This window comes from Microplitis demolitor, chromosome 8 (assembly GCF_026212275.2).
Source record: "Microplitis demolitor isolate Queensland-Clemson2020A chromosome 8, iyMicDemo2.1a, whole genome shotgun sequence".
Taxonomy (NCBI): Eukaryota; Metazoa; Arthropoda; class Insecta; order Hymenoptera; family Braconidae; genus Microplitis; species Microplitis demolitor.
The window spans coordinates 18,558,327-18,582,449 of NC_068552.1; the positions used below are offsets into that span (position 1 = coordinate 18,558,327).

The following is a 24,123-nucleotide window of genomic DNA, read 5'->3' on the forward strand; positions in this document are numbered from 1 at the left end:
AACTGTTCTGCAACTAAATAACCAATCAAATTGCCCATTTAACCCGTCAAATTCAAGTAACCAATCGGCTTTGCATGTCAAGAGAAAGTATCGTCCGGAATTGGCTTTTAAAAACGGATACAAGTAGCGCGGCGCGCGCCCGTATCCGCGGGAAATTCAAAACTCCAAACACTCTAACCTAGTTTTCGAAAACTTTTAACTAGGAAAATATGAATTAAAAGTTTACTGTAAATAAGTGAGGTAATAAAAAAGTAAATACTTGTAAGTAACTGTAATTTAATACATATTTATTTACATATAAATACTATGGATGTATTTTTATTTATAATTTATTTTTTATCCTTTTTAACAGCTGTTTTTTCGTCACTTGAACTGTCAACTGGAGCTTGCAATGCAGGCATTGATTTTATTGATTCGATTCCATTGGATATATGATCTGGTAAGTCAGCAATAAATCTTATACTTGTTTTTACGCCTTTATTCCACATACATCCAGCACAATTTGCCATGGCGTTGACACTCGGTAACTCTGGAAGCTTTTAAAAAAAATTATCAATAATTTATAATCAGTGTCTTTATATTTAATTAATTTGCCAGTAATTTATAAGAGAAAATAATTATTTACCTCGTTGACTACTTCCTTGGGTATATTATTTTTGACATAAGGTGCAACCGTCGAGTAAATTCTGTTGTAAAAATTTATGCTGTCATCTGAACTTCCCCATAATCCTTCTTGGACAGTCCAATAAACTAGTCCACCAGCTACACTCGATTTAACAGCAAATCTTTCAAAAATAAAAATCACATTACTAAATTAATTATCAAATATATAATTAATTTAAATAAAATTTGTAGGTTGGTTTAAAGACCAGATTTAAAATAATAATTAGATTATTTACCTAATGATTCCCATGGTATTTAAATGATTTAAAGTCTTAGGTATTTATTTAAAAATAATTTTTTTGAAAAAAAAAAAAAAAATGAGTATACAATAATAATGTCAATGATTAATTGAAAATTATGTAAAAGTCCAAAGAATGATAACCCGACATTTCACTGACAAGATTTACAAAAAATAATATTTTATTATTATTATTATTTTTATTTATAAATTTTAAACTTGTGGAAATAAATGAAATTTTTTAAATATTTTATTTAACATTTACTTTATTTATTTTTTAATTAGTTTCTGCTAATTGGAGTATTTAGATGACATACTGGTGAACTAAAAGTAATTGCACTGACTAGTGCGGTATCAAGACGCCATTGAAAACCAGAGACCAGAGACCAGAGCAAAAATGGATAATGGATCTGCTGTTCGGGCGTATCGAGTGATATAAAATTTGAAAGATTTACTTAAATAAAATTTAAAACAAACAAGTTGTTAAAATTTTATAAATATTCTAATAGAGCAGTGACTTAAAATTTTATTAAAAAGGTATAAATTTAAATAGTTATTTACTTATATTTATTTTAATTATGAGTCAACATATGAGTGACATTTAAAGTACTTGTGAATACTAATTATTTTTGAATTATTAACTCTTATAATTATTATTATATTTATTGTGGTGTAACGGGACAGTAAAATACTTTGTCACTTTTTTTTGCCAACATATATATGAAGAATGTGTCTATATATAACATTCTTGATAAATCAATACAGTATAGAATTAAAAACCAGTATGATGTAAATATATTGATGTAAGTGTATTTTTTTTGCAGGAAGAAATAAAATAAATATGATGTCGGATCGCAAAGCAGAGTTGGAAAGGAAGAAAGCAAAGCTACAGGCGATCAGAGAGGAAAAGGAACGACGTCGCAGAGAAAAGGAGCAAAAAGATGTATGTTTTTTTTTCATATATATTTAGGAGATTAATTGATTATTAATAAATTTTGATTGAAGGTTGAAGAAGCTACGGTACGAGCAGCTGGTACTGATAAAGACCATCGTAAAGAACTGGATGCCATGCTTTCATCTCTGGGAGTTGCTCCAGTATCTGGTATTTATTTATTGAAGCATATATTTTAAAATATTTATTAATTACTTGTATTAATTTATTGTAATTTGATTTAATAGATGTGCTGTCTAGTCTTTCGAGTATGAACTCATTAGCTTCAGATCAAAGTGCCAATGCAACTCCTGATGCTAGTATTCAACCATCAAGTATCACTTCTCCACAGAGGTAGTTGTTGATAATTAATTATTCTTAATTACCTGATTAATGTTGATCATTTAATGATTTTTTTAGTGGGGCAATTAAGAAGAAATCAAATCGGGAATTAACAGTAGTATCAGTTGCCCACACAAACATTCCGCCAAAAGAGCCAGTAGTTTACAGCAAACAAACGCAGACAGCGCAAACGACACAGACCTCCCACGACGGTGAGTTTATTATTTTCTCAATTAATCATTTATCATTTAAATTTATTAATTCAATATACATAATATAAATATATATAATATCAATTAATCTCAATACAATATAATACAATGAATCCTTTACTGTTTGCACTTTCCTTAACTAAAAATAATCAAAGGAACTAAGATAATTTTAAAAAAATATCTGGACACCGGATGATCTCGCTGTGTTTAATATTTGTCGTAACTTTAAATTTAATTATTATTATTATTTTTTATAATTTTATTCGGCGAGGAAACTTACATATTCTTAAAAACTTTAAAATAATAAAACCCTCGGTACAATAATGCTCTTCGTAACACAGTCGTACAGAAGCACAACTATTTTTAAATTTCAATAATTAGATTTACTTAACACAAACAAAGTATAGTAATTAATATTATAAACTAAACTAACATATTTTTAACAAATTGAGTATCACAATCACGTCATTATTTTTGTTTGTTAATTTCATCAATCACTTCTCAAGTCATAATACCTCATCAATCATTTGTTTGTTATCATTGTTTATTTATTTTCTTTTCTTTTATTTATTATTTTCTTTTCTTTATTATTTATCGAAGTAAAAATTATAATTTAGTTTTATTATTTTAATTTTTACGGGATCTTATAAAATAATTCCAGCTAAAATTATTGTTGAATACTAATAATATTAACTGGAATTCAATAAATTATGTGGTGGCGGATTAATACAAATGAATTGTCTAGTTATCTATTAAAAAAAAAAATATATATATATATATATATAAATTTAAATATAAATTCCTGGGCGTTTAATTGATTTTACCGCAAAATTAGTCGAAATTTATTAAAAAATTATTGTTTTATTATTTCATTTAATTATTTTATTAATTTATTTACTTATATTTTATTTTGTCATAAATATTGTTGAGTTTAAAATCGACTGATCTTGCGGTTTTATCTAACACGCGTGTATACAACTCTTGTGTGTATACAAATTGGTGAAAAAAACAACTGTGGGTGTTGGACACAAGGACTGTCCGCCTCCTCTTCCACAAACACCATCTACTCCTACTGTACAACAACGTCACCAACTCACTCTTGCTCCGCAGGATACTTTGAGACTGACTGGTGGCGTCCCAGGAAAGGTGGGTCTGCACCAAACTACCTATGTATGTTTTGTCTACTTTTATACTTTCCTCCCATTAATTGTAATAATTATTACTACATAGTTTTTAATAACTTGCTCTAATAAATGTTTGAAGCTTGAGGGGTGTGGGCAAACCATCAGCCTTAAACGCCTTCTATTCGCTTAATCTCTGGCTCTGCTAATTTTCCTCAAACTCCACACCCCGTGCGTGAAAAAATTAACTTTTAATTTTAATTTTAATTTTTTTAATAACTAATACGCGACAGTACAAAACAAAACAATTTATTACAAAACACGCACGCATAGAATCATTTTAAGCGCTCGCACAAGTCAATGCTTTACTGCGTTTATTGCAAATTTAAATTTAAAAATCTTAACATTGATATTAACAATAAATAATATACAATTTTTTAATTATTAAATGTGTTGCGTGGCTGGAGTACAAATTACCTGGCTCAGGTTCCTTGAAAACTCTCCTTACGTTTTTCCTATTCATTAATCTATTTTTTAAAAATCTAACTCTTGTCAGTAATTAAAATTTTTTTTGTTTTTAACAAACAGTATTTATTAATAAATAAATAAAATATGAAATGATAGTGAAATCTGTTGTGGAGAAACTTAGGGGGGTGGGCATAAGTGTGACAAGGCATGTGTCATTGCTTTAAATATTTTATTTAAATAATATCCGGTCGCTGAGAAGAGCAATAGTAGTTCTGGGCTCCGTCCGTGCAACAATTAAATTCAATATTTTATTTAAATTACTCATTTAAATATTTAATGCACGTATTTTTACAATTATTTTTATATTTTTACATTAAGTAGTTTAAATTTTTAGTTGTATGAATATGTATGTTTCCTCTGGTAATCTATAATTAATCACACACAATGAAACATACAACACCTAACTACATTCAGCGTATGTCATTATTTGTTTAATTACTTTTTTTTTTTTTTTTTTTTTTTTTTTTGTGAAACGTCAAAATTTTAAACAAATAAATTTTTTTATTTTGACGACTGCGGAATCATGCCCTGAGTGTAGGGAGGTTCTTTCATAGTCCATTTGATAAATTATTTTAATATAAAAAAAAAAAAAAAAAAAAAAAATTAAGACTAGAAAGTATTCATAAGTAACTATTTTTTTCCCTCCCCTCCTCAGCTCATGCATTCGACTATTACGGTAAGTTATGATTTCTCTTGGTTTTTATCGAGTCTTAGATGCAGTTTAGTATAAATACGGCCATAGAAAAAAATAAATAATTAATAATATTTATAAAATTAAATATAAATAAATCGTCATTTTTAACTCCAGTACTTAAATTAAGACATAAAATATATACTCTCCACCCGGTATAACATATGCATTACGTTAAATAAAATATTTATATATTTTTTACAAACAAGACTACTCTTTTGCTCTTCTTTTCTTCCCGGTATCGTCGGTGCACGTGGGGTCTATCGCACGATTTAAATTATATTCAAAATTTTAAATATAAGGTCGTTGATATTACAAATAAACTACGCCTTGATGCATGAACAAGTGCTCTACTCCTATTAATAACTATCAAGTAGTTAAAAAAAAAAAAATCCATAATTAATTTCCGATGCGGAGTAAAAAATTCTTGTCACAACTTAACGCACCTTCCAGAGTTCTCGGAAGATATTCACGGTCATCTATTAATTTATTTAATTTTATTTAACTCAATCTATCTATTGGTAATTTAATAATTAATGTAATTAATTACTTAATTAACTAAAAGATAATAAATCGCTAAACTAATAACACTAACGTCTAATAAATTTAGTAATAGGGAAAAAAAGGTGCGACTAGTGCTTGGGATAAATTACTGGAGGTTTGAAGAGGTATTCTGACTGCAGAGAGTTAACAAAAATTTGTTAGTCTCAATAGAAAAGAAAAAAAAATATATCTGATTGATTAATAAAATTTATTAGAAGGCGATTTAACGCTAGAGCTTTGTCAGGGCAATGTAATGCATGCTAATTAGTTATTACACAAAACACCCAACTTTAAATTGTTCCCATTCCAATCGATTGCTGATTTCGATGAACTATTTAATTATTAAATGTACAAGTTAATTAAATTAACGGATCGACAATCGAGAGGAATAACTCGGAGCAAACAGATGAGATACAAAATTGATTGACATTTTCTTTTCCCTCCTTCAAGACGAGTACAATCTAAATCCTGGTTTAGAGTGGGAGGACGAATTCACAGGTAGGTGATCTCTACTCAGGTGAATCGATTTATTAATTGTGTCACGAGCATCTCGAGCTTCACTCTCACATTCACTTAATTAAGAGCCTGTACAATAGTCTTTTGTCGTAATTTATTATTTTTAACTCAGTAAAGTCATTAAAATTATTTTTTAAATCCCATCGCACTTAAATGAGACTTTCCAGGCTCATGATCACGAATGCTCGTTAAAAAATATAAATAAAGCTTGTAAATGCTGTGTTATTGTTTATTTTCACAGCACAATTGTACATAAAAATTTTATTAATTTTTTTTTTTTGTAATTAATGCCATGCGTACTTTTTATTTTATTTATAAAGCACAACTTTTTTTTTACGCTGGCTCATTCGACTACCTGTGAATTTCTCGAGGTGCACGATAAATTAGTATTCAATCCATTTTTAAAATATATGAAAAAACCCGCATGTTAAAGGACAATTGTTTTTGCAATGTACTCTAGTATGTAGTTTTAATTATTTAGTTTTTATTTTAAATTTAATTGTAAGTGCAAGTGCATGGACTCGGGAAGTTGCGTTATTATTTATATTTTTTCTTTTTATTATTTTTATTTATAAAATTCCTTTATAAATATTTTTATTTTTATTATTATTTTTCCTCACATTTACTCGTCATTCATCTATCATACACATTACGCCATTTGCTCGTTGTTTTCTTTTTTTTTTATTTATTTTTAATGCATGACAGAAGAAAGGGTGGAGAGAAACGGATTAAAAAAAAGTTATTGAATTTATTTATAAATATTTTGAATAAAATAAAGAAAATGAAATTGCCGTCACTCTCTACGTATTTTAAAATGCATGCTTACGCGTTTGTTTATTTTTTTTTTTTTATTTATAATTTATTTAATTCATAAGCATGCCAAGCAATTGCGCGTAAAGTTGCTTTAGATTCGCTTCCTTGTAAAAAAATAAATTATTTAAAGTAAATTTAAAATTTCGTATAATTTAAATTGAGAAAAAAAAAAATTAGTCATGTAGAGTTTTACAAACGTAGAGTTAAATTATCGAGTAGATAATTAGTTAGGAGTAGAGTTAGGGACACATGTCCAGGAGTAGCTTATTCACCACAGTTTTGACATATGATGATGGCCAAGCCGAGGATGAGGAGAACAGCCTGCCGCATATCGACGGTTTTCAAAGCAAACTACCGCCCGGTATCCTGCCTCATGGTCTACCACAAGTCAAGGAAGTATTGCCAGCGGTAACTCAAGACGAACAGCAAAAGGAACCTGAGAAACCTAGAGAAAGTAATTAGTTTTATTTATTAGATATATTATTTGTCATGTCACACTTTGCTGACTTGGTTTTTTTTTCTAATTATTCCAGTTCGTGAATTAAGTGAAGAAGAAAAACAGATGATAATATTGTCGGAAGATTTTCAACGTTTTCTTGATAAAACAAGTCGATTAGTTGAACGTGCACTTGCTGAATCTGTTGATATTTATACTGACTACACTGGTACTTTAGATGGTGAAGATGGAATGTGAGTTTGAGTATTAAATTCTCGGCAGATAAAGACGAAGAATTTAATTTAAAAACCAGAAATAAGTAAATTAAATTTTAATTGTGTATTATTTTCTACAGGGATGAGAAAAGTCATCAGCGTTTGTGGTTGAATCGTTCATTTTTCTGCGATCGTTGGTCACGAAACCGTTGTGTCACTTCCATGGACTGGTCGCCACAATTTCCTGAACTGCTGGTGGCTTCTTACAACAGCAATGAAGACGCGCCAAATGATCCCGATGGAATATGTCTAGTTTGGAATACCAAATTCAAAAAGACAACACCTGAGTTTATTTTTCACTGTCAGTCGGCAGTCATGTCAACAACTTTCGCAAGATTTCATCCGAATCTTATCCTCGGCGGTACTTATGCTGGTCAAATTGTCTTATGGGACAACAGGGTGCAGAAACGTACCCCCATACAGCGGACACCACTTTCTGCTAGCGCTCATACGGTAACAATTATTTTTTATTTTATAAATGTAATTCAAATTTAAAATATTAAATATCATATAAATATTTTACAGCACCCAGTTTACTGTCTGAATGTCGTGGGTACACAAAATGCCCACAATTTAATAAGTATTTCAACGGATGGTAAAATGTGCTCATGGAGTCTTGATATGCTGTCGATGCCACAAGAATCATTAGACCTTCAGGCCAAACAGTCTAAGCCTATCGCTGTTACCAGTTTGGCATTTCCATACGGTGACGTTAATAATTTTATTATCGGCAGCGAAGATGGCACCGTTTATTCAGGTTGGTACTAATTAGTGATTTTAATTTTTATAATAATAAATAAATAAACAATTAATTAATTGGCTAATTAAAAATAATAAATGATAATAATTATCGTGTGTAATTGTTTTGTCTAGCTTGCCGTCACGGAATAAGAGCCGGTGTAACAGAAACATATGAAGGCCATCAAGGCCCGGTAACGGGAGTAAGCGCACACGCGGTACAAGGTGGCATTGACTTCTCACATCTGTTCCTTACCTCGTCCATTGACTGGACAATAAAACTGTGGAGCTTGAAAGAAAACAAACCACTGTACTCATTCGAGCACAACGGCGATTACGTTTATGACGTCGCTTGGTCACCGACTCACCCCGCGCTCTTTGCGGCGGTCGACGATTCCGGGAGATTGGACTTGTGGAACCTTAATCAGGACACCGAGGTACCGGCAGCAAGTGTCGTCGTCGATGGATGTCCTGCACTGAATCGCGTCTCTTGGACTCCCAGCGGGCTGCATGTTACTGTTGGAGACGACTCTGGTAAAATCTGGGTCTACGATGTAGCTGAAAATTTGGCACATCCCCGCGGCGATGAATGGAATAAATTCTTGTACACTCAGCAAGATTTGAAGAACAACAAAGCTGATGATGAGCTGGACAAACTTAATTTGAATTCTGGGCCCTCTAGTTTAACCTCTCTGTCATCGATGTCCTCAGTACCCATCAGATAAATCGAGTCATAAAATGAATTGTATTTTAATAACTAATTACAGTCAAATTAAAATATTATTTAAATTAGCTTAATTATTGTAAGTGCTAAAAATCTGTCGCTCATTTATTTTCAATTAATATAGAATATAAAATTGACTTATTTGTAGTTTTAATAAACTACGAAAAATTATAACAATATTATCAATTAATTTAATATTAATATCTATGCTTGTGTAAATACAAATAATTTTATTTATGTTAAATTTTTTTTACATCAAAATTTCACTGCTAAATAAATAATATACATAAATATGTTAAATTTATTTTATTTTATATTTATAAAAAATATATAAATTAATTATTGTCATCAACAAAATTAAAATGTATTTTATCTTATTCTAAAAGAGTATTATCATAAATAAAAAATATCTACGCAGTGAAACCAAATATTTGATGATAATTCATAAAGATATGAAATAGTCACCTTAATTTATAATTTAGAAACTCGACTAAGAAATCGTCTTACCATAAATAGTGTGTCAAGGAAAACAAACTTAAGAAAAACGTGTAAACTTAAACTACATAAGGAAATCCGAAGGTTTTTCATCGTATTAAATCACAGTCCAATGGAAGGAGAAATTTACGTGCCATATATTATACATAATATCATAAAAAACATAACAATATAAATAAACATTCACACATATACATAAATATATACATGTATATAATAAAAGTGATATCACCCGTTGACGTCAGTGGAAATCGAAAGGACACTCGTCATTGGATCTCGTCAAGTTTAAATATAAAATAAACTCTCAACCGTGTAATAATGCAACATTATCATCAAAGTCCGGACTCAGTCGTAACATCCATGGATCGGCGGTCGCAATTTAAATATGCGCGTCATGAAATTCACAGTCGATCGAGCGTGGCCGAATCTAAACAAAAAAAAGCTATCGGATCACGTCAACCGCAAGGTCTAGACTCGACACTATAGATACAGCAGGCTCTAGGCTCTAGAGTCTAGACTTTAAATGCAATTACAATAAGTTGTGTCTATCATCGACCATTGTCCCAGTAAATTGAACGTTCAATGCTCCCTAAGTGTAGCACGAGTTTATCGAGGGGTTGAAGTAAGCCATCAGGTCTTCGACCCAGCTCTCGCTTTGTGATGTAAGCCCGTACAGTCTAGTATGCAGAAAACGTTCAAGTTATTGGAGCTCATAATCCAGGTTCCAGTCATACCGGAATTTGAATCCATCTTAGTACAGGGCATCAATGCAGACCATCAGCTCATGTTTTAATAAATAGTTGATCTGACGGTGAATCATCGCATGACAATTGTGCATCTCAGTATGCTGATTCCTGATTGTAAAAAAAACTAGGGGAAATCTATATATATCCGTGGCAAGATCGATGAATCCATTGATCTCGGGAGGATTTTAGCGCCGACGCGGAAAACGCGGAAGCGAAAAAGGCAGATGCGTTGAACGTTGGATGTGTAATGGAAAGAAGGGGAACATTGTTGTCGGTGATGGGGTCCAAGAGGCAAGGGGACTGAAAGAGAGTATAACACACACTACTTACTCTACGTACACTAAATATTTAACGTAACGTTTCGTTACATTTAGCTACAAGTATCGTACGTGTGCTAGTAACTGGTGGTTTATGTACGTAGTGGGATTGCCAGATCAGTCATCGGTCCCGCGCCGCGCGCCCGGTTCTCTGATAACTCCTCAGTTCTCAGTCAGTTGTCCTCGAGTCTTTGGATTCACCAGTTCGCCAGTGAGTGCTGAGTCAGTTTAAGAGCAACCCAACAGTTTAATTCAATTGTCATAACGCAGCTCACGTGTGTCAATTGTTGATATCGATTAACGTTACTTACCTATTTGGAGTTCACTTGTTTATTGACTGCTCTGAAAGGTTCGCTGGTCAGGATGGCCGATAGAAAGACTGGTCAGTGACCTGATTTTATTATTTATACCTTCTTTTTTTTTTATTAATTATTATATTAATTATTTATTAAAATACTATCAAGTGTTTCAGTATCTGACGTAAAGATATGACTCACTGGATGTTATTGGAATTTTTTATCAATGATTTTCTGTTGACTAACTCAGCATGTTAGCATTTTTATTTATAGATGTTATCGATATGATTAAGTAATTTTATCGCAATACTACATATATGTATTGTGTTACGGTTATTTACTTTTTATTGTTATTATTTATAAAATTTCATTGTAGTTGTCATTGATGAATAATTTTATTGAGCTTGTCTTCTTTTTTTATGGTTGATAGAGCACATTGTGATGACGCCTAAGTCCAAGACTGCTAAATCAACGACGTTAATTATTGAACGTCAGGCACTGGATCCTCCTGAGCGTATCAACGACCAGCAAGATGTTCATATAGCTGGTGGCGACCACAAAGGAATTGTCATTAACAAACACGCAGTTGCTGGTATAATCTCTCTTACTACCAATTACTAATTATTTACTAATTACTAGAGCATTACTGATTAGAGATTAACTATTAATCAATAATTAGTAATTAGTAGAGCTATAGGATTAGTATTGCCGTGGATATTTAATCAATTTTCATAAGAAAGGCCATTAGTGTTTAATTAACGATAACACTTTTGCGTCACTGATAATATTTATATTTAAATTTAAATATAACAGCTGCATTATTTTTTTAAAAATGAGTCAGATTTATTTTAAAATGGAGAAATATTTTTACAGTTTCAAATGGGATTTATAATCCAGCCCACGTTTGTCTTGAATTTCGTGTATTTTTAGTAAGCGCGCAAACTAAAAAACATACACAGGAATCTCGTACATTACAATTTTGGTTTATTAATTCGTTATCTGAAGCAGAACATCCCAGTGTTGCTCAAGAATTTTTTCGTGAGCTTGTTAGTCCACAAGAATTTCCACGAGGTAATTTATTAACTTAATTTTAAATTTATTTTTAACTAATTTATTGATTTATCAATTTTTAGATTACGTGGGATTTATTAAAAAAATAATGAAACTGATGCAGCATAAATATCCTAGTATTAAAAAGCTAGAAGTTGAGTTAAAACAACTGGAAGAACCTATTACGCTACCTACTAGGCCGTGTAAGTACATCAATCATGAATTTAACTTGATAGACAAAATAAATATACATATATATATATATATCTGTGATATAAGAGAATATATACTAATGTAATGCAGATTATTCTTAAGTGGTTAAGCAAGTAATTGCTCGAACAAGGGGTCAGAGTTAATTAAATTAGTCTCATTGACACGAGTGGTCCGTAAAAAAAAAAACAAAATTCCGTTCATTGCTTAGTAATTTATTATCACTTATCATTTATTAAATTAAAAATATTGAGATTAATGGGATTGATGATTGGCCAAGAGTTTGAATCACCAATCACTTTTTAAGTATTCATATATTTTATGTAAGCATATAAATAAATATTGCATTTAATTCACAGCTCAAACTGGCTACTCTTTGTTCACACTTCCTCGCTCTAAGAAAAGTGTTCGGATAGCAGGTTCGATTTAGGCAAAAGAAGAAAAAAAATAAATTATTTAAAACACTGTTTGAAGCTCTGCAATTTTTAAATTATTAATTTATTGACATAATAATTCACAGGCTCTTAGTGTGTTTTGTCTTTTCTGAATGTATTTTTTATTTTTTATACCAATTACCAATTGCTCGAGTCTTTAATGACAAATTAACACCGCAACACTTACTCATATAAATTATTAATTATCATAAATTAGTGAATATTTTTAAAAATATATAGAACATTTTTTTTTTATACATAAGAAAAAAAAATACTTGCACGAATGCAACCATAGATGCACAAACGTCAATTAGATTTTTAATTAAAATATTTTTGTAGTAAATTACCTTAAATATTTTTAAACATTTATCGTTTATTAAATCATTTATTCAAATTTTATAATTCACTAGATGTTTTGTGGTAGAAAATTTAGTAGACAAACAATTATAATTTATTATAATAATTATAATTATAATAAATAAGTAAGTCATGGATTTGTAACCATAACAATATTGAGTTAACAATCATGTTCTTGTGCTTGTTTTATCATATTTTTTTCAGCATAATCAATAACTGCCACACTGCCCTAATTTTTAGTTACCGTCATATCTACATGATTTCACTTTTATCATGCAAGCTTAACTAATATACAACATATATATAAACATACATATTTACATGCCACTATCAACAGTTTTTTAATAGCAACTCCAATAGATAAATCATCAATCACGCTATTCATTTAAATTTTAAATCATCATTCATAAAATATTTTATCAACTCCAATCTTTTGTAATTTAATTACTAAAATATATTTTTTTTCCTTAACAATTTAATTACTTTTTTTAGTATCTTCTGACGAAACAATAATGGGACAGTCTGTTGAATTGACGGCTGAAAAAGTACTTGAATTAATTGAATCTGCGTATCCAAATCCTGTAACTGTAATCGATATTGCCAAGTAAGTATTTAATGAATTAATTAATTAATTAATTGATTTAAATATTAAACAATAAGTTTAATTCTAATAGACAATACAATTGGGAACCGAATGCAGTAGAGGCGATAGTGAACGAGCTGCAAACTAAAGGACTGGTTAAAGCAATGGAACACGGCGCGTTTACTCGCGTAGCTCATGAAGACACTCAGATAAAAGTTGTCAAACAAATGCCAACAATGGCAAGTGCGAAACAACCAACAATAGCAATTATCACTGCTCAGTACTGCGAGAAACTTGCCGTTGACTCGATGATTGAAAATAAGGAAACTTTTGTTCGTTACACTACTGTCGGTACGTTTACTTATCAGTTATTTATTTTATTACTTCTGTTTACTCTTAGAAATAATTTAATCTAATTATATTAATAAACAATAATTAATAATTAATTACAACTCTCAATAAAACCGGCTTTTTAATCTTACAAGCAATAGATATTTTTATAATGCATGAAACTTTAGGTACTGCAAGTTCTCCAGATTCTACTGATGGTGTGCCTCGAGTAATTTGCCGATTTGGTAAAGTAGTTTGATAACAATATAGCAGTGTTATATTATATTATTAAATGCTATTAATTGATAATTAATAAATTAATATCATCGCTTTGGAGATTGTGCTTAAAAAAAAGAACAGAAAAGGTGTCACTGCAGATCATTCTTACACGGGAAAACAATCATTTGTATAAATTTATCAGCTTTATATCATTTGTTTGTTTAATTGTTTTAAAACTAATTTAATTAGTAATTACTAGGGGTGTGCGAATCGTGTTAGAATCTAATCGAATCGAGTATCGAAATTCAAATGGAATAATTTGAAATTTTCGAATCGATAAAATTATGATTTATATCAGAAGGGAAAGGCAGAGTTTAGTTTTTAAAGTAACTAAAAATAATTTTTGTGAAGATTTGTGTCTGAACTCCATTTACCTCCGACGAAAATTTGAATTATTGTAATAAATATTACAATTTTAAGCCGTTCAAAAGAAAATTTTGTAATTGTTTGAAAAATTATAAATTTGAATCGAATACTTCGATTTGATTCGAATAATTTGTAAATTTAAACTATTCGCATACCCTTAGTAATTAATTATGATTACAAAGCACACAGGGACGTGTTAATTATAAAATGTAAAATATTGTTTATTGTTTTATAGGCTCCGGGATCGGCACGCATTGTCTTTGTTATTTTTTTGTACAATACACTTTGTTTGTTACACAAAAAATTTATTTAATTATTTATTAATATTAATTTTTAATTACAGGTGAATCTAACGTATATACACTAGGTAATATTGGTGATCATCGGATAGTATGTACAAAATTACCGCGAGTTGGCCATGAAAGAGAAGCTATGACTGCCGCGGGAAATACAACGACACGATTACTTGGTATTTATTTATTTTTTTTTTTTTTTAATTTTATGATTTATTAATTAATCAAATTTTTTCTTGATGTAGGAACCTTCCAAAAAGTTGACTACGTCTTTCTGGTGGGTGTCGGTGGTGGAGTGCCTCATTACACTGATTACAACAAACATGTGCGACTAGGTGACGTCGTTGTGTCTTATCCAACACCAATGACAAAAAAATATGTGTATATTTATTGCGAAGGTGCTAAATTCAATGAGGAAGACGGCAGTTATCATTTTGATACCAAAGAATACTGTCCTGTTAATTTGGGACTTCAAGAGTTGGCGATGAATATTAAAAAACAGGTAATTAATTACTATAAATTATTTAATTTGTGATTTTAATGAATTAATTTGTGTGTGAAAAGGCTGAAGATGAATCAAATGTACCATGGAAAAAATATTTAAAAGAAGGCCTTGAAAACTTGGACAATCTTCAATCAGAGCATGACTTTAAACAACCGCCTTTAGAGTCTGATAAATTGTATATGGCTATCGGAGATCGGGATGTCATCGAAGTTGCACATCCGGCCGCTCCACAAGACACTCCGAACAAAAGGTATTGTCGTTTTGTAATTTAAATAATCCAATTGTCTTGTTGAGGAGCCACTCAATTACTTAAATTATTATAGTCATTAGTCATTACATTAAAAAAAAAACTAAATTGTCTTGTAGGATGATCGGGTGCCCCCGCATGCACTTGGCATCAATTGCTTCCGGTAGACAGATATCCCGGGACGATCAATTGAGGCAGAAATTTGCATCGCGATTTGGCTGTCTGGCTTTTGATGGAGAAATGGATGCTGTCGTCGAAAGCATACTGGGTAACTGCAGAGACAGCTTTGCTGTAGTACGAGGAATTTGTGATTACAAAGACGGTTCGCGGGGCAAAGAATGGCAGCCTTATGCCGCTTTGGCGGCTGCCAGTGTAGTTAAGTCCATTATTTGCTCGATGGACCCCCCGACCAATGTTTAATTTTTAGAATTTATTAATTAATTAATATTAATTAGAGACTTGAGATAATTTATTGATAGTAATATATTTAAAAATAAAATGTTTAAGATTGAGTATTACGTAGAGATTTAAAGTTAGCTTGCGATTAATAACAAATAATAAATCAAACTTGCATAATAAAAATGCGTATATTAGATTTAGGTGATTAACTAATAATAGTTTTAAAGAAAAACAAAAAGTATTTAAGATAAACCTGATAAATAATGAAATTTTAAATGGTACTGTTAAAAATATAAATAAATGTTTATTAAAATGTGATAGACACTTAGAGAGTTATCTATCAAAATGGAGTATTTAAAAGTGATATAAGTAGTAGGGGTGTGTGAATAATTCGAAACTTTCCGAATTATTCCGACATTTACGAATAATTCAAAAATGATTTTTTCAAAGACTTAAAATTGTAACATTTTTTCTAATTCAAATTATTGTCAGAGGTAAATACTCAGATAAGAATCTACGAGGAAGTTATTTTTGGTTACTTTAAAAACTAAGCTCTTCATTAAATAAAAATTGAATAATTGAAAGTTGATCATAATTTTGATTCAAATCGAGTAATTTTCAAAGCTGCAGATTCGAAAACTTTCGGATGATTCAGAAGTTTCTAATTATTTGATGCAATTAAATTTGAACACGATTCGCACACCTCTAGTAAGTAGCTATTCAAAGCCATTGAAAATAACAATTCTTCTCTATTTATTTTTTATTTTGACGGAAAGTAATTTTATCTATACAAAAGTTTATCAATAAATAATGAATATATTTATTGGAATAGTAATTATTATACTATGTGCCAGTGTGTTCAAGTAATAAATAAAAATTACTGCCATATTCTCATTCACGTTTACGTGACTTACAAATTAACATTTAAAACTACAGGGTAGATTGATGAAAAATAATTAATGGCGTTTGAAACACCATATTTATTTAAAAATAAATAAATAAATTTGAAAAAATATATTGACGAGCAAGGACTCGGGACAAAATAAATTATAAAATTGATATAGATAGATTTTTTAAAAAATTTCACGGCTGCGAAAGTTTAGCGAAGTAGCTTCATTAATAAAAATTTCATTATTTTTATTTTTAATTAATAATTAGCTTTTTTATGCAGGCATATTTATTTATTAATATTTATTTGTTTGTTTTTTATTTAAGCGAGTTATGGTTTATATTTATAGAGAATATAATATAAATAAAAATCAAAATAAATCACTTGTCGCGTAGACGCGGCATTTAATTTTAAATTCAGAGAACTACAGTAACAAATTTATCAACATATACGTAAGTATACGATATATCAAATATATCAAAGTATATGAAACAGAAAAAAAATACAAATATATTACAGAGGTTTATCAATAAATTTACTATATAAATATAATATATAAATTATTTAATCTTAATATAAATTAGTAATGTTTTTAATTGATTATAATTATTTTAGAGTTTAATTAATTTATTTGATAAGTACATTAATGTGTTGGCTTGAGCCTTGCACATGCGACACTAGTCTGATTAATAAATCATTACCTTCATAATAGCGCATTTAAATAATTGCATTATATTTAATTTTATTTATTAAATATTTAAAACTACCCCAGCTTTATTTGAGTAATTGTTAATTAATATGATACTGTCTTCCAATGGACCAATTTTTTAGCACTGTCTAAATCAATTTTATGAAAATTTAATAATTGTAATGAGAAATTATTAACAATTTGTAATTGATGAATTTTTAGTATGGTAATTTTTAAATTTTTGTATTAATTTAAACTTCTTATTCTTTATGTAATAAAAACTAAAATATCAAGTAAATAATTCATTGTAATTATTTATATTAATTATAAGTCTCATTGATTATTTAATTGTGTTTTAAGTTCAATTGTTATTTTATAATTATCTTCGTCTTTATTGACCGTGCGATACTGGTTCCATGATTGCTCATCGGCGGTGCCCCAGATACAGTAAATAAGGCAACAGGTTGCCATGTTCAAAAATGCAATGATGAAAATTAGCTGCCATTGGTCAATAGTTTGCTGGATAAATTATTTATTACAAGTTAATAATTAAATTTATTGAAAAAGCTGTGAATTAATTTCTTAACTTACGTTGTCGTTTGTTAAAGATCCTACGATTAATGGAGAGACAAATCCAGCAACGTCAATCACAAGGCCACAGATACCGAGGAGTATACTCGCATAATTTGGGCTGAGGTCAACGAGATTAGATAGGGGTCCAGAACTGACGGCGCCAGCTGACGCTATTCCACCCATTATCAAAATTACCGCAAGCACGGGATAGCAACCACTGAATGCTAGTCCGAGTACTAGGACACTAGGAATTCCGGAGCAGACAAAAGTTGCGAGTTTTCTCACGTTAGTCAGAGTCAATCTTTCAGTTTGCAGTAACCAGTCACTTATGTAAGCGAATATCCAGCTGAAGATCATCGTCAGGAAGTGAGGAAGACCGGAAAAAATTCCTGCCTGTTGTTTAAAAATATAAGTACAATTAATTATGAATTTTCAGATGCTAATTTGAATTTAAAAATTACTTTTTCAACACTCCAGCCATGTATGAATTTGAAATAAGCCGGTGCTTGGACCATTAGAGTAAAGTATCCCCAAACTGTACCCCAGTTTGAGAGAATCGATGTCCATACTGGCCATGATGTTAATATTTTACTCCATGGTATTGATAAATTACGATTTGAATGGTCTACTGATGCGCCTAAATTATCTAGGATATATTTTTTTTCGCTTTCTGATATGCGTGGGTGCTGTTGCGGTGTGTCGTAGACCAAACTTATCCATAAGAAACACCTAGACGAATAAATATATCATTTTATCACGTAACTATGGTTTATAAGAGTGAATTATTTTACCAGATGATGCCAAAAAGTGAAGTTATATAAAATACGAACTTCCAGCCGAGGTAATCAATTATAAAACCACTCAGTGGATATGTCAGAGCGATTCCAACACTTCCCCCTAAAATTAAATTAACGAAATATAAATAATTGTTATCGATAATCATAAATACTAATTAATAAAAATATATAACACAAGTACCCATATATGCGCTCACAAATTTGCTTCTTTCATTTTGCGGGATCCATTTGGCTGTCAAGTCGTGAGTTGCAGGATAAGCGACGCCCTTAATTTATTTAGCAAATTATAATTTTTGAAAATAATAAATAAATTTATTTTAAACTTACAGCAACTAATCCTTGAAGTACGCGCACAAATATAAGACTGTAGAGACTGTAATTCATAGTAAGTGATAAAAAAAATCCCAATATGGCGGCTAGTAAATTTCCAACACCGAAAACCATTTTGGTTCCATATTTTCGCGCCAAAATGCCACCTGGTATTTCACTCATCCAGTGAATCCAGTAATAAGCACCAATTGCCAGACCTTGTTCGTACTCCGAGTACTGATATTTATTCTAAAAAAAAATATAATTAATATCGTAAGCAAATAAAAATAACAACAAAATATTTCAAAAATTACTTTTCCAATTTCTTCATCACTTGTATCATTAGTCAGTGAAAAATTATTATTATTAATAATATTCTGTTGCACATTACTTATACTTATATTATTTATTTCTTGTCCGCATTGATATACAGACGGTAAAATTTCAGTTTGCTTAGCAGTAGCAACAAGAACAAGATTCAAATTAACTCTTAGCATAAAGTTAACGCTCAGACCAGAAAAAACCATCCACCATAAAACATCTCGACAGCTTATTAAATCTTTAAAAAAAAAATATAAAATTATATATGCAGTATAAAAAATTACCGGAGTAAAAGCGAATTAAATTTGTGATCATTCCGAATTCACTCCTGATATTTTATTGTGTTAATTATTTATAAATTTTTATACTTTACCTTTTAGCGACATGATCAAACACTCACTCAAAAAGATGTCAACTGAAATTAAACGACTTAAAAATCACTCACTCCGAAGACGAACTGATAGAGCAGAATTTAAATGTAGTGCATCCGCGCATAAAAAAATACAAATTGATGTGATAAATTAAAATTTAAACGATAACCCGGTAACGATACCAACTAATAAACAATCCATTATCAAAATATAGTTATTGCCGTTTTCTCATTTTATTCGATAAGAAGAATAAGAGTTTGAGAAAGACAAATTTATTAACTTGACCCTTTTACGATTTGATAAGGGTATTATAATTAAACATATATGTCTAGTCTATTAATTTTTTATAAAATCTTCCATAATACTGCAAAACACTTTAGTCAAAATAAAATTATTCAGTAAATTTAAAAAAAAAATTTTTTTTTCGTAGTCAACAATGTAAGACTTATTTTCATGACTAACTATCGTAAAAATTAATTATTGTTGATTATCGTCTTTTATATAGACAAGGAGTTCACCTTATCACCTGACAAAATAATTTAAATAAACAGATAAAAAAAACACCTTTAGCTGAATAGATAAAAATTACTAGACGATTCAGTTTTTTATTTAAAAACAGTAAACGGTTTTATAAATATTTATACAAACTTATGTTTCAAAATTGTGCTGATAAATTGTAAAGATGAGAGTACTCGGCGATGCTGACTGGTTCAATGTAATTTGCATTGAACACTTGATACAGAACTTGAAGGGATTTTTTTTTGTTTTCCAATACATCTGCGGTCTCCCTGAAACCCAATATTCAGATTTACTTTTTTTATGTTTGGAATTTTTATTCACAGCGATACTAATTACATGATTTTGCGGTGCTCCAGATCAAGACAACTTTTGTTCCAATAAATGGAGAAATTTCGAGGTCTTGAGGCCGAACATCCAACGGACGCCTTAATTTTAGTCAGGATCGTCGCCTAAGAAATTCTGTAGAAAATCTGGACTCAGTCTGCTAGCATTCTTCCAAAAGATGTCTAATACCCCCGAGGACTTGAAAAAAAACAGAATCGGGGCTGTCAGCAGCAAAAAAATAGCTAATTAATGAAAAATCTCTTCTCTTCTGCTGCGGTTGACTCGAAAGCACGTGCGTAGTTTTAATATTTTTACAATAAATTTTTATTAATATCATTATTAATTACAATTTTTACAATCGATTGTTTATACAATAAAAAAGCGCATAATACACAGTATTACTTGCACAACAATTAAAATCTTACTTTAAAAATTTTCTAGGTGTTAACATATATAAAAATAAAGTATTTAAATTAACAATAATTAACAATAACGATAAAATAGCGTAAAAAAAATAATTAGTATAGACTATTATCTCTGTCGACCACGTTACTCGAAGCTAATCGTACCTGGTGTCGTTAATAAAGAAAAAAAAAAAACCAAAAGTTGTGAAGAAATATTTCAATTTAATCCGTTAGCTTCTTTTTCTTTCTCCAATTTTTTTTCATCTATCGCTGCGCATTTTTCAATAATCTCTGTATGTTCATGCTTAAGTTTTTGTAATTCTTCACCCTGTTCATTATCATTGTTATACAAATTATTCCAAGGCTGTTCTTCACCAGTTCCCCACAATAAATAAAGAATTCCGCCGCATATTAAATTACCAGCAGTTATCAAAAATACTATGCGCCATTGTCCTATCGTTTGCTAAATTATAAAACAATTATTAGCCATGTCATATTCACTAATTAATAAATTAATTATTTAGAATGCATTATATCTTTACTTACATTCCCATTAGTAAGTATTCCGACGATGAAAGGCGACAAAGCACCGGCACCATTAGCAATAAGACCACAAATTCCAAATAATATACTACTGTAATTAGGACTCAGGTCGACAAAATTAGCAAGTGTTGCTGAAGAAATAGCGCCGTTGGCTACAGTACCGCCGAGCATAAAGACTACAGCGAAATTGGAATGACAGCCACTGAGACTTAACCCGATGATGAAAAAAGCTTGAACGAATGTTACGATGAACATTGCAAGTTTTCTGACTCCTGTGCGACTCATTTTATTATGTTTCAATAACCAGTCACAAAAAATACCAAATGTATATGAGAATATCATCAGAGGAATATGCGGTGCCCCAGTTATTAATCCAGTCTGTAAATAATTATTCAGTTATAAATAAAATTAATTGAGACTGATAGAAAATAAAGTACCATATTAATATCCCATCCATGTATGAAGCTAAAGTAACTTGGGCTTTGAGTCAAGAGAGTATAGAATCCCCACGTAATTCCCCAGTGCGAGAAAACAGTGGTCCAAAATGGCCCTGAGGTCAAAATAGCTTTCCAGGGAATAGGTGTGTCTTTGCTGTTTTTAATAAAAGGCGGCGTGTTTTCCAAAATGTAATTCAGCTCGGCTTTACTTATTCTCGGATGCTGTTGAGGTGAGTCGTAGGCAAAGTAAAGCCAAAAACAGTACCAGGTTATTCCCGCGACGGACATTGTATAGAATGCTGTTTCCCAATTGAAATAATGGATTATAAATGCGCACAGTAAATATGTAACCGATGTACCAACAGATCCGCCCATGTAAGCGCTTACGAATTTACTACGTTCGGTCGGAGGGATCCATTTTGCTGTCATCATATTCATCGACGGTAAAACTACTCCCTGATAATTCAAAAATTAAAATTTATTACGGTAACTGCCAACTAGAATTGGTATTTGGTAAATATTACAATGAATAAGGAATCGATTTATTGATTACTCACCATAACTGCGCCTTGGCAAACTCGCAGGACAAGGAACGCATATAGATGATACTTTATTGTGACTGGAATGAGAAGTACAATTATACAAGCGATGAAATTTGCGCCGCCGAAGATCAATTTAGTCCCGTACTGTTGGGCCAAAAGCCCTCCAACTACATGAGTTGCCCAGTATGTCCAAAAAAATGCTCCCAGGGCTAATCCTTGTTCATATTCTGTCCAATTGAATCTATCTGCATACTAATAATTTATATAATTATTATTTATTATTAATTATAAGGAAATTATGTCATACATGTATTTATATATATCTTTTACCGATATATTTTGACTGAGAATAGGCAGAACTGTGGTGACATTGGAAGCGATCGTTGAATTTGATACGTTTTCATTGGAACCGCATTGTGAAGTAATTGGGGTTTTGGCTCTCGGTACCACCATAGCAACTATTGCTAAATTTAAACTAAATTTTAACATGTAATTTATTACGCATCCTGTGAAAACGAGGATCCAAAGCGTTTGTCGGCATGATAACAATTCTTTGCCTGTAATTAAATTTTTTATTTGTCTATGATTTTTATTGATAAAGATGACGGTTGATTGATAAATTAATTTGATGTTTTATGCTGATAAAATTATGATTAAGAAATTACTTTTCGAAATGTATAATATCATTATCATATCAATTGATAATGAAATTGATAATATAATTAAGAAATTTAATTTTATTAAAGATTTCAGTCCAGTTTAAATATATTTTAGAAATAGGAGATAAAATATTTAAATACTATTAGTTTAAATACTTTGTTATATTTTTAAATCCATAAATTATGTCAGTGATAAATTTTTAAATTTAATTAAAAAATTTTTATTCATAAATTTGATAATTTAATAATCAAAAATATTTATTATTTTTTTATTTAATAAATATGTAAGAAGACATACCTCTAATCATCTTCGGAGTTGTTCAGAAAAATATAAAACTTAAAAAAATTTTTTATTACCAAAAACTTTTACTCCATAAAATGGGTAATAAAAAATCAAAAGAAATGACAATGTGGTACTCGGTCGACAGTTTCAATGACTCTGACACATCCCTCGAGGTGTAACATCAAAATAGATTGACTACAAAAAGGCAGCTAGTGAAATGTTAAAATTGATAAGAAGTTCCCAATGTCGTAATCAAAATAATAATTCAATTTGACACAAGTTATTTGTGACAGTCTAATAAAGATATAATACATAAACTCTCACTGTAATTGTCAGTTAATACCTTTTACTTTTAAATTAATCACTAATAAATCAAACTAGCAACTGGAGTCGCGTGTCATATTACATTTCTTCCTTTAATTTTCAAATTAAAAAATTTTTATTGACATTTATTTAAAGTGATGATCGCGGGTCGATATTAAAACTAACTGAGGAAGTGAAGAGAGTAGTAGAGTATTTAAAACTCTTATCACTTCCTTCCTCGGTATTAATTTTGACAAGTCCCATCACTCGAGATTATAAATATTAAGTCTTTATTTAATTACACACGCAAATACTTTGCTAAATTAATTTATAGATTGTCCGTAAAAAATTATAATTAGCGGCAATGTCAATTGTAGCAAGACAAAATAATCATATACGTAAAAGTAAACATTGAAAAGTTTCCGTTTCTGTAATGATAATCATCAGGTACTTAAATAATCATTGAACAAGCAACTGACTTTT

At 30.2% G+C, this 24,123-nt stretch overlaps 4 protein-coding genes across 18 annotated transcripts; 2 read left to right on the forward strand and 2 right to left on the reverse strand.

The window, feature by feature from the left end:
• Positions 1-266: 266 nt before the first annotated feature.
• On the reverse strand, positions 267-1,065 carry LOC103572352 (MICOS complex subunit MIC13 homolog QIL1). The gene is made up of 3 exons (XM_008550911.2): positions 900-1,065; positions 626-785; positions 267-536 (listed from the first exon to the last, which is right to left on the reverse strand). The coding sequence occupies exons 1-3, from the start codon at positions 911-913 to the stop codon at positions 330-332; spliced, it is 381 nt and encodes a 126-aa protein (XP_008549133.1). The 5' UTR covers positions 914-1,065; the 3' UTR covers positions 267-329.
• Positions 1,066-1,277: 212 nt separating this feature from the next.
• On the forward strand, positions 1,278-9,063 carry LOC103572353 (cytoplasmic dynein 1 intermediate chain). Of its 12 annotated transcripts, none has more exons than XM_008550915.3 (13): positions 1,278-1,438; positions 1,726-1,844; positions 1,907-2,003; positions 2,081-2,186; positions 2,253-2,386; positions 3,497-3,556; positions 4,691-4,711; positions 5,720-5,767; positions 6,900-7,052; positions 7,132-7,288; positions 7,390-7,762; positions 7,835-8,066; positions 8,183-9,063. In XM_008550915.3, exons 2-13 carry the CDS (start codon positions 1,743-1,745, stop codon positions 8,770-8,772), a joined length of 2,073 nt encoding a protein of 690 aa, XP_008549137.1. In that variant the 5' UTR covers positions 1,278-1,438; positions 1,726-1,742; the 3' UTR covers positions 8,773-9,063. The 12 variants fall into 12 exon arrangements, with proteins under 12 accessions (XP_008549137.1, XP_008549143.1, XP_008549142.1 ...); XM_008550921.3 differs by having other exon boundaries at positions 3,497-3,532; positions 8,183-9,062; XM_008550920.3 differs by lacking the exon at positions 5,720-5,767 and having other exon boundaries at positions 6,876-7,052; positions 8,183-9,062.
• Positions 9,064-9,748: 685 nt separating this feature from the next.
• LOC103572355 (uncharacterized) lies at positions 9,749-17,409 on the forward strand. 4 transcript variants are annotated; one of them, XM_053741040.1, is made up of 12 exons: positions 9,749-10,711; positions 11,056-11,217; positions 11,499-11,696; positions 11,759-11,878; positions 12,245-12,304; positions 13,169-13,280; positions 13,351-13,610; positions 13,778-13,834; positions 14,578-14,703; positions 14,773-15,029; positions 15,092-15,282; positions 15,399-17,409. In XM_053741040.1, the coding sequence occupies exons 1-12, from the start codon at positions 10,693-10,695 to the stop codon at positions 15,697-15,699; spliced, it is 1,863 nt and encodes a 620-aa protein (XP_053597015.1). In that variant the 5' UTR covers positions 9,749-10,692; the 3' UTR covers positions 15,700-17,409. The 4 variants fall into 4 exon arrangements, with proteins under 4 accessions (XP_053597015.1, XP_053597016.1, XP_008549157.1 ...); XM_053741041.1 differs by lacking the exon at positions 13,778-13,834 and having other exon boundaries at positions 9,750-10,711; positions 15,399-17,406; XM_008550935.2 differs by lacking the exon at positions 12,245-12,304 and having other exon boundaries at positions 9,752-10,711; positions 15,399-17,405.
• Positions 17,410-17,568: 159 nt separating this feature from the next.
• On the reverse strand, positions 17,569-24,110 carry LOC103572447 (uncharacterized). The gene is made up of 14 exons (XM_053741584.1): positions 23,353-24,110; positions 22,726-22,952; positions 22,411-22,647; positions 21,854-22,309; positions 21,420-21,794; positions 21,109-21,336; positions 20,402-20,414; positions 19,249-19,493; positions 18,953-19,183; positions 18,807-18,891; positions 18,620-18,725; positions 18,290-18,557; positions 17,847-18,221; positions 17,569-17,774 (listed from the first exon to the last, which is right to left on the reverse strand). Exons 1-14 carry the CDS (start codon positions 23,360-23,362, stop codon positions 17,589-17,591), a joined length of 3,042 nt encoding a protein of 1,013 aa, XP_053597559.1. The 5' UTR covers positions 23,363-24,110; the 3' UTR covers positions 17,569-17,588.
• Between the last annotated feature and the right edge of the window lie 13 nt (positions 24,111-24,123).

Excerpts from the sequence above, each read along its gene's own strand:
- LOC103572352 (XM_008550911.2), bottom strand. Across the intron at positions 537-625 it reads CCAAGGAAGTAGTCAACGAG|CTTCCAGAGTTACCGAGTGT; the intron begins GTAAATAATTAT and ends TTTTTTTAAAAG.
- LOC103572353 (XM_008550915.3), top strand. The coding sequence starts at position 1,743 with ATGATGTCGGATCGCAAAGCAGAGTTGGAAAGGAAGAAAGCAAAGCTA. Across the intron at positions 2,187-2,252 it reads AGTATCACTTCTCCACAGAG|TGGGGCAATTAAGAAGAAAT; the intron begins GTAGTTGTTGAT and ends TGATTTTTTTAG. Across the intron at positions 2,387-3,496 it reads GACACAGACCTCCCACGACG|GATACTTTGAGACTGACTGG; the intron begins GTGAGTTTATTA and ends CTTGCTCCGCAG.
- LOC103572355 (XM_053741040.1), top strand. Across the intron at positions 12,305-13,168 it reads GAAAAGTGTTCGGATAGCAG|TATCTTCTGACGAAACAATA; the intron begins GTTCGATTTAGG and ends TACTTTTTTTAG. Across the intron at positions 15,030-15,091 it reads CGATGAATATTAAAAAACAG|GCTGAAGATGAATCAAATGT; the intron begins GTAATTAATTAC and ends GTGTGTGAAAAG.
- LOC103572447 (XM_053741584.1), bottom strand. Across the intron at positions 18,726-18,806 it reads ATTTGTGAGCGCATATATGG|GGGGAAGTGTTGGAATCGCT; the intron begins GTACTTGTGTTA and ends ATTTAATTTTAG. Across the intron at positions 18,222-18,289 it reads ATGGCTGGAGTGTTGAAAAA|GCAGGAATTTTTTCCGGTCT; the intron begins GTAATTTTTAAA and ends TTTAAACAACAG.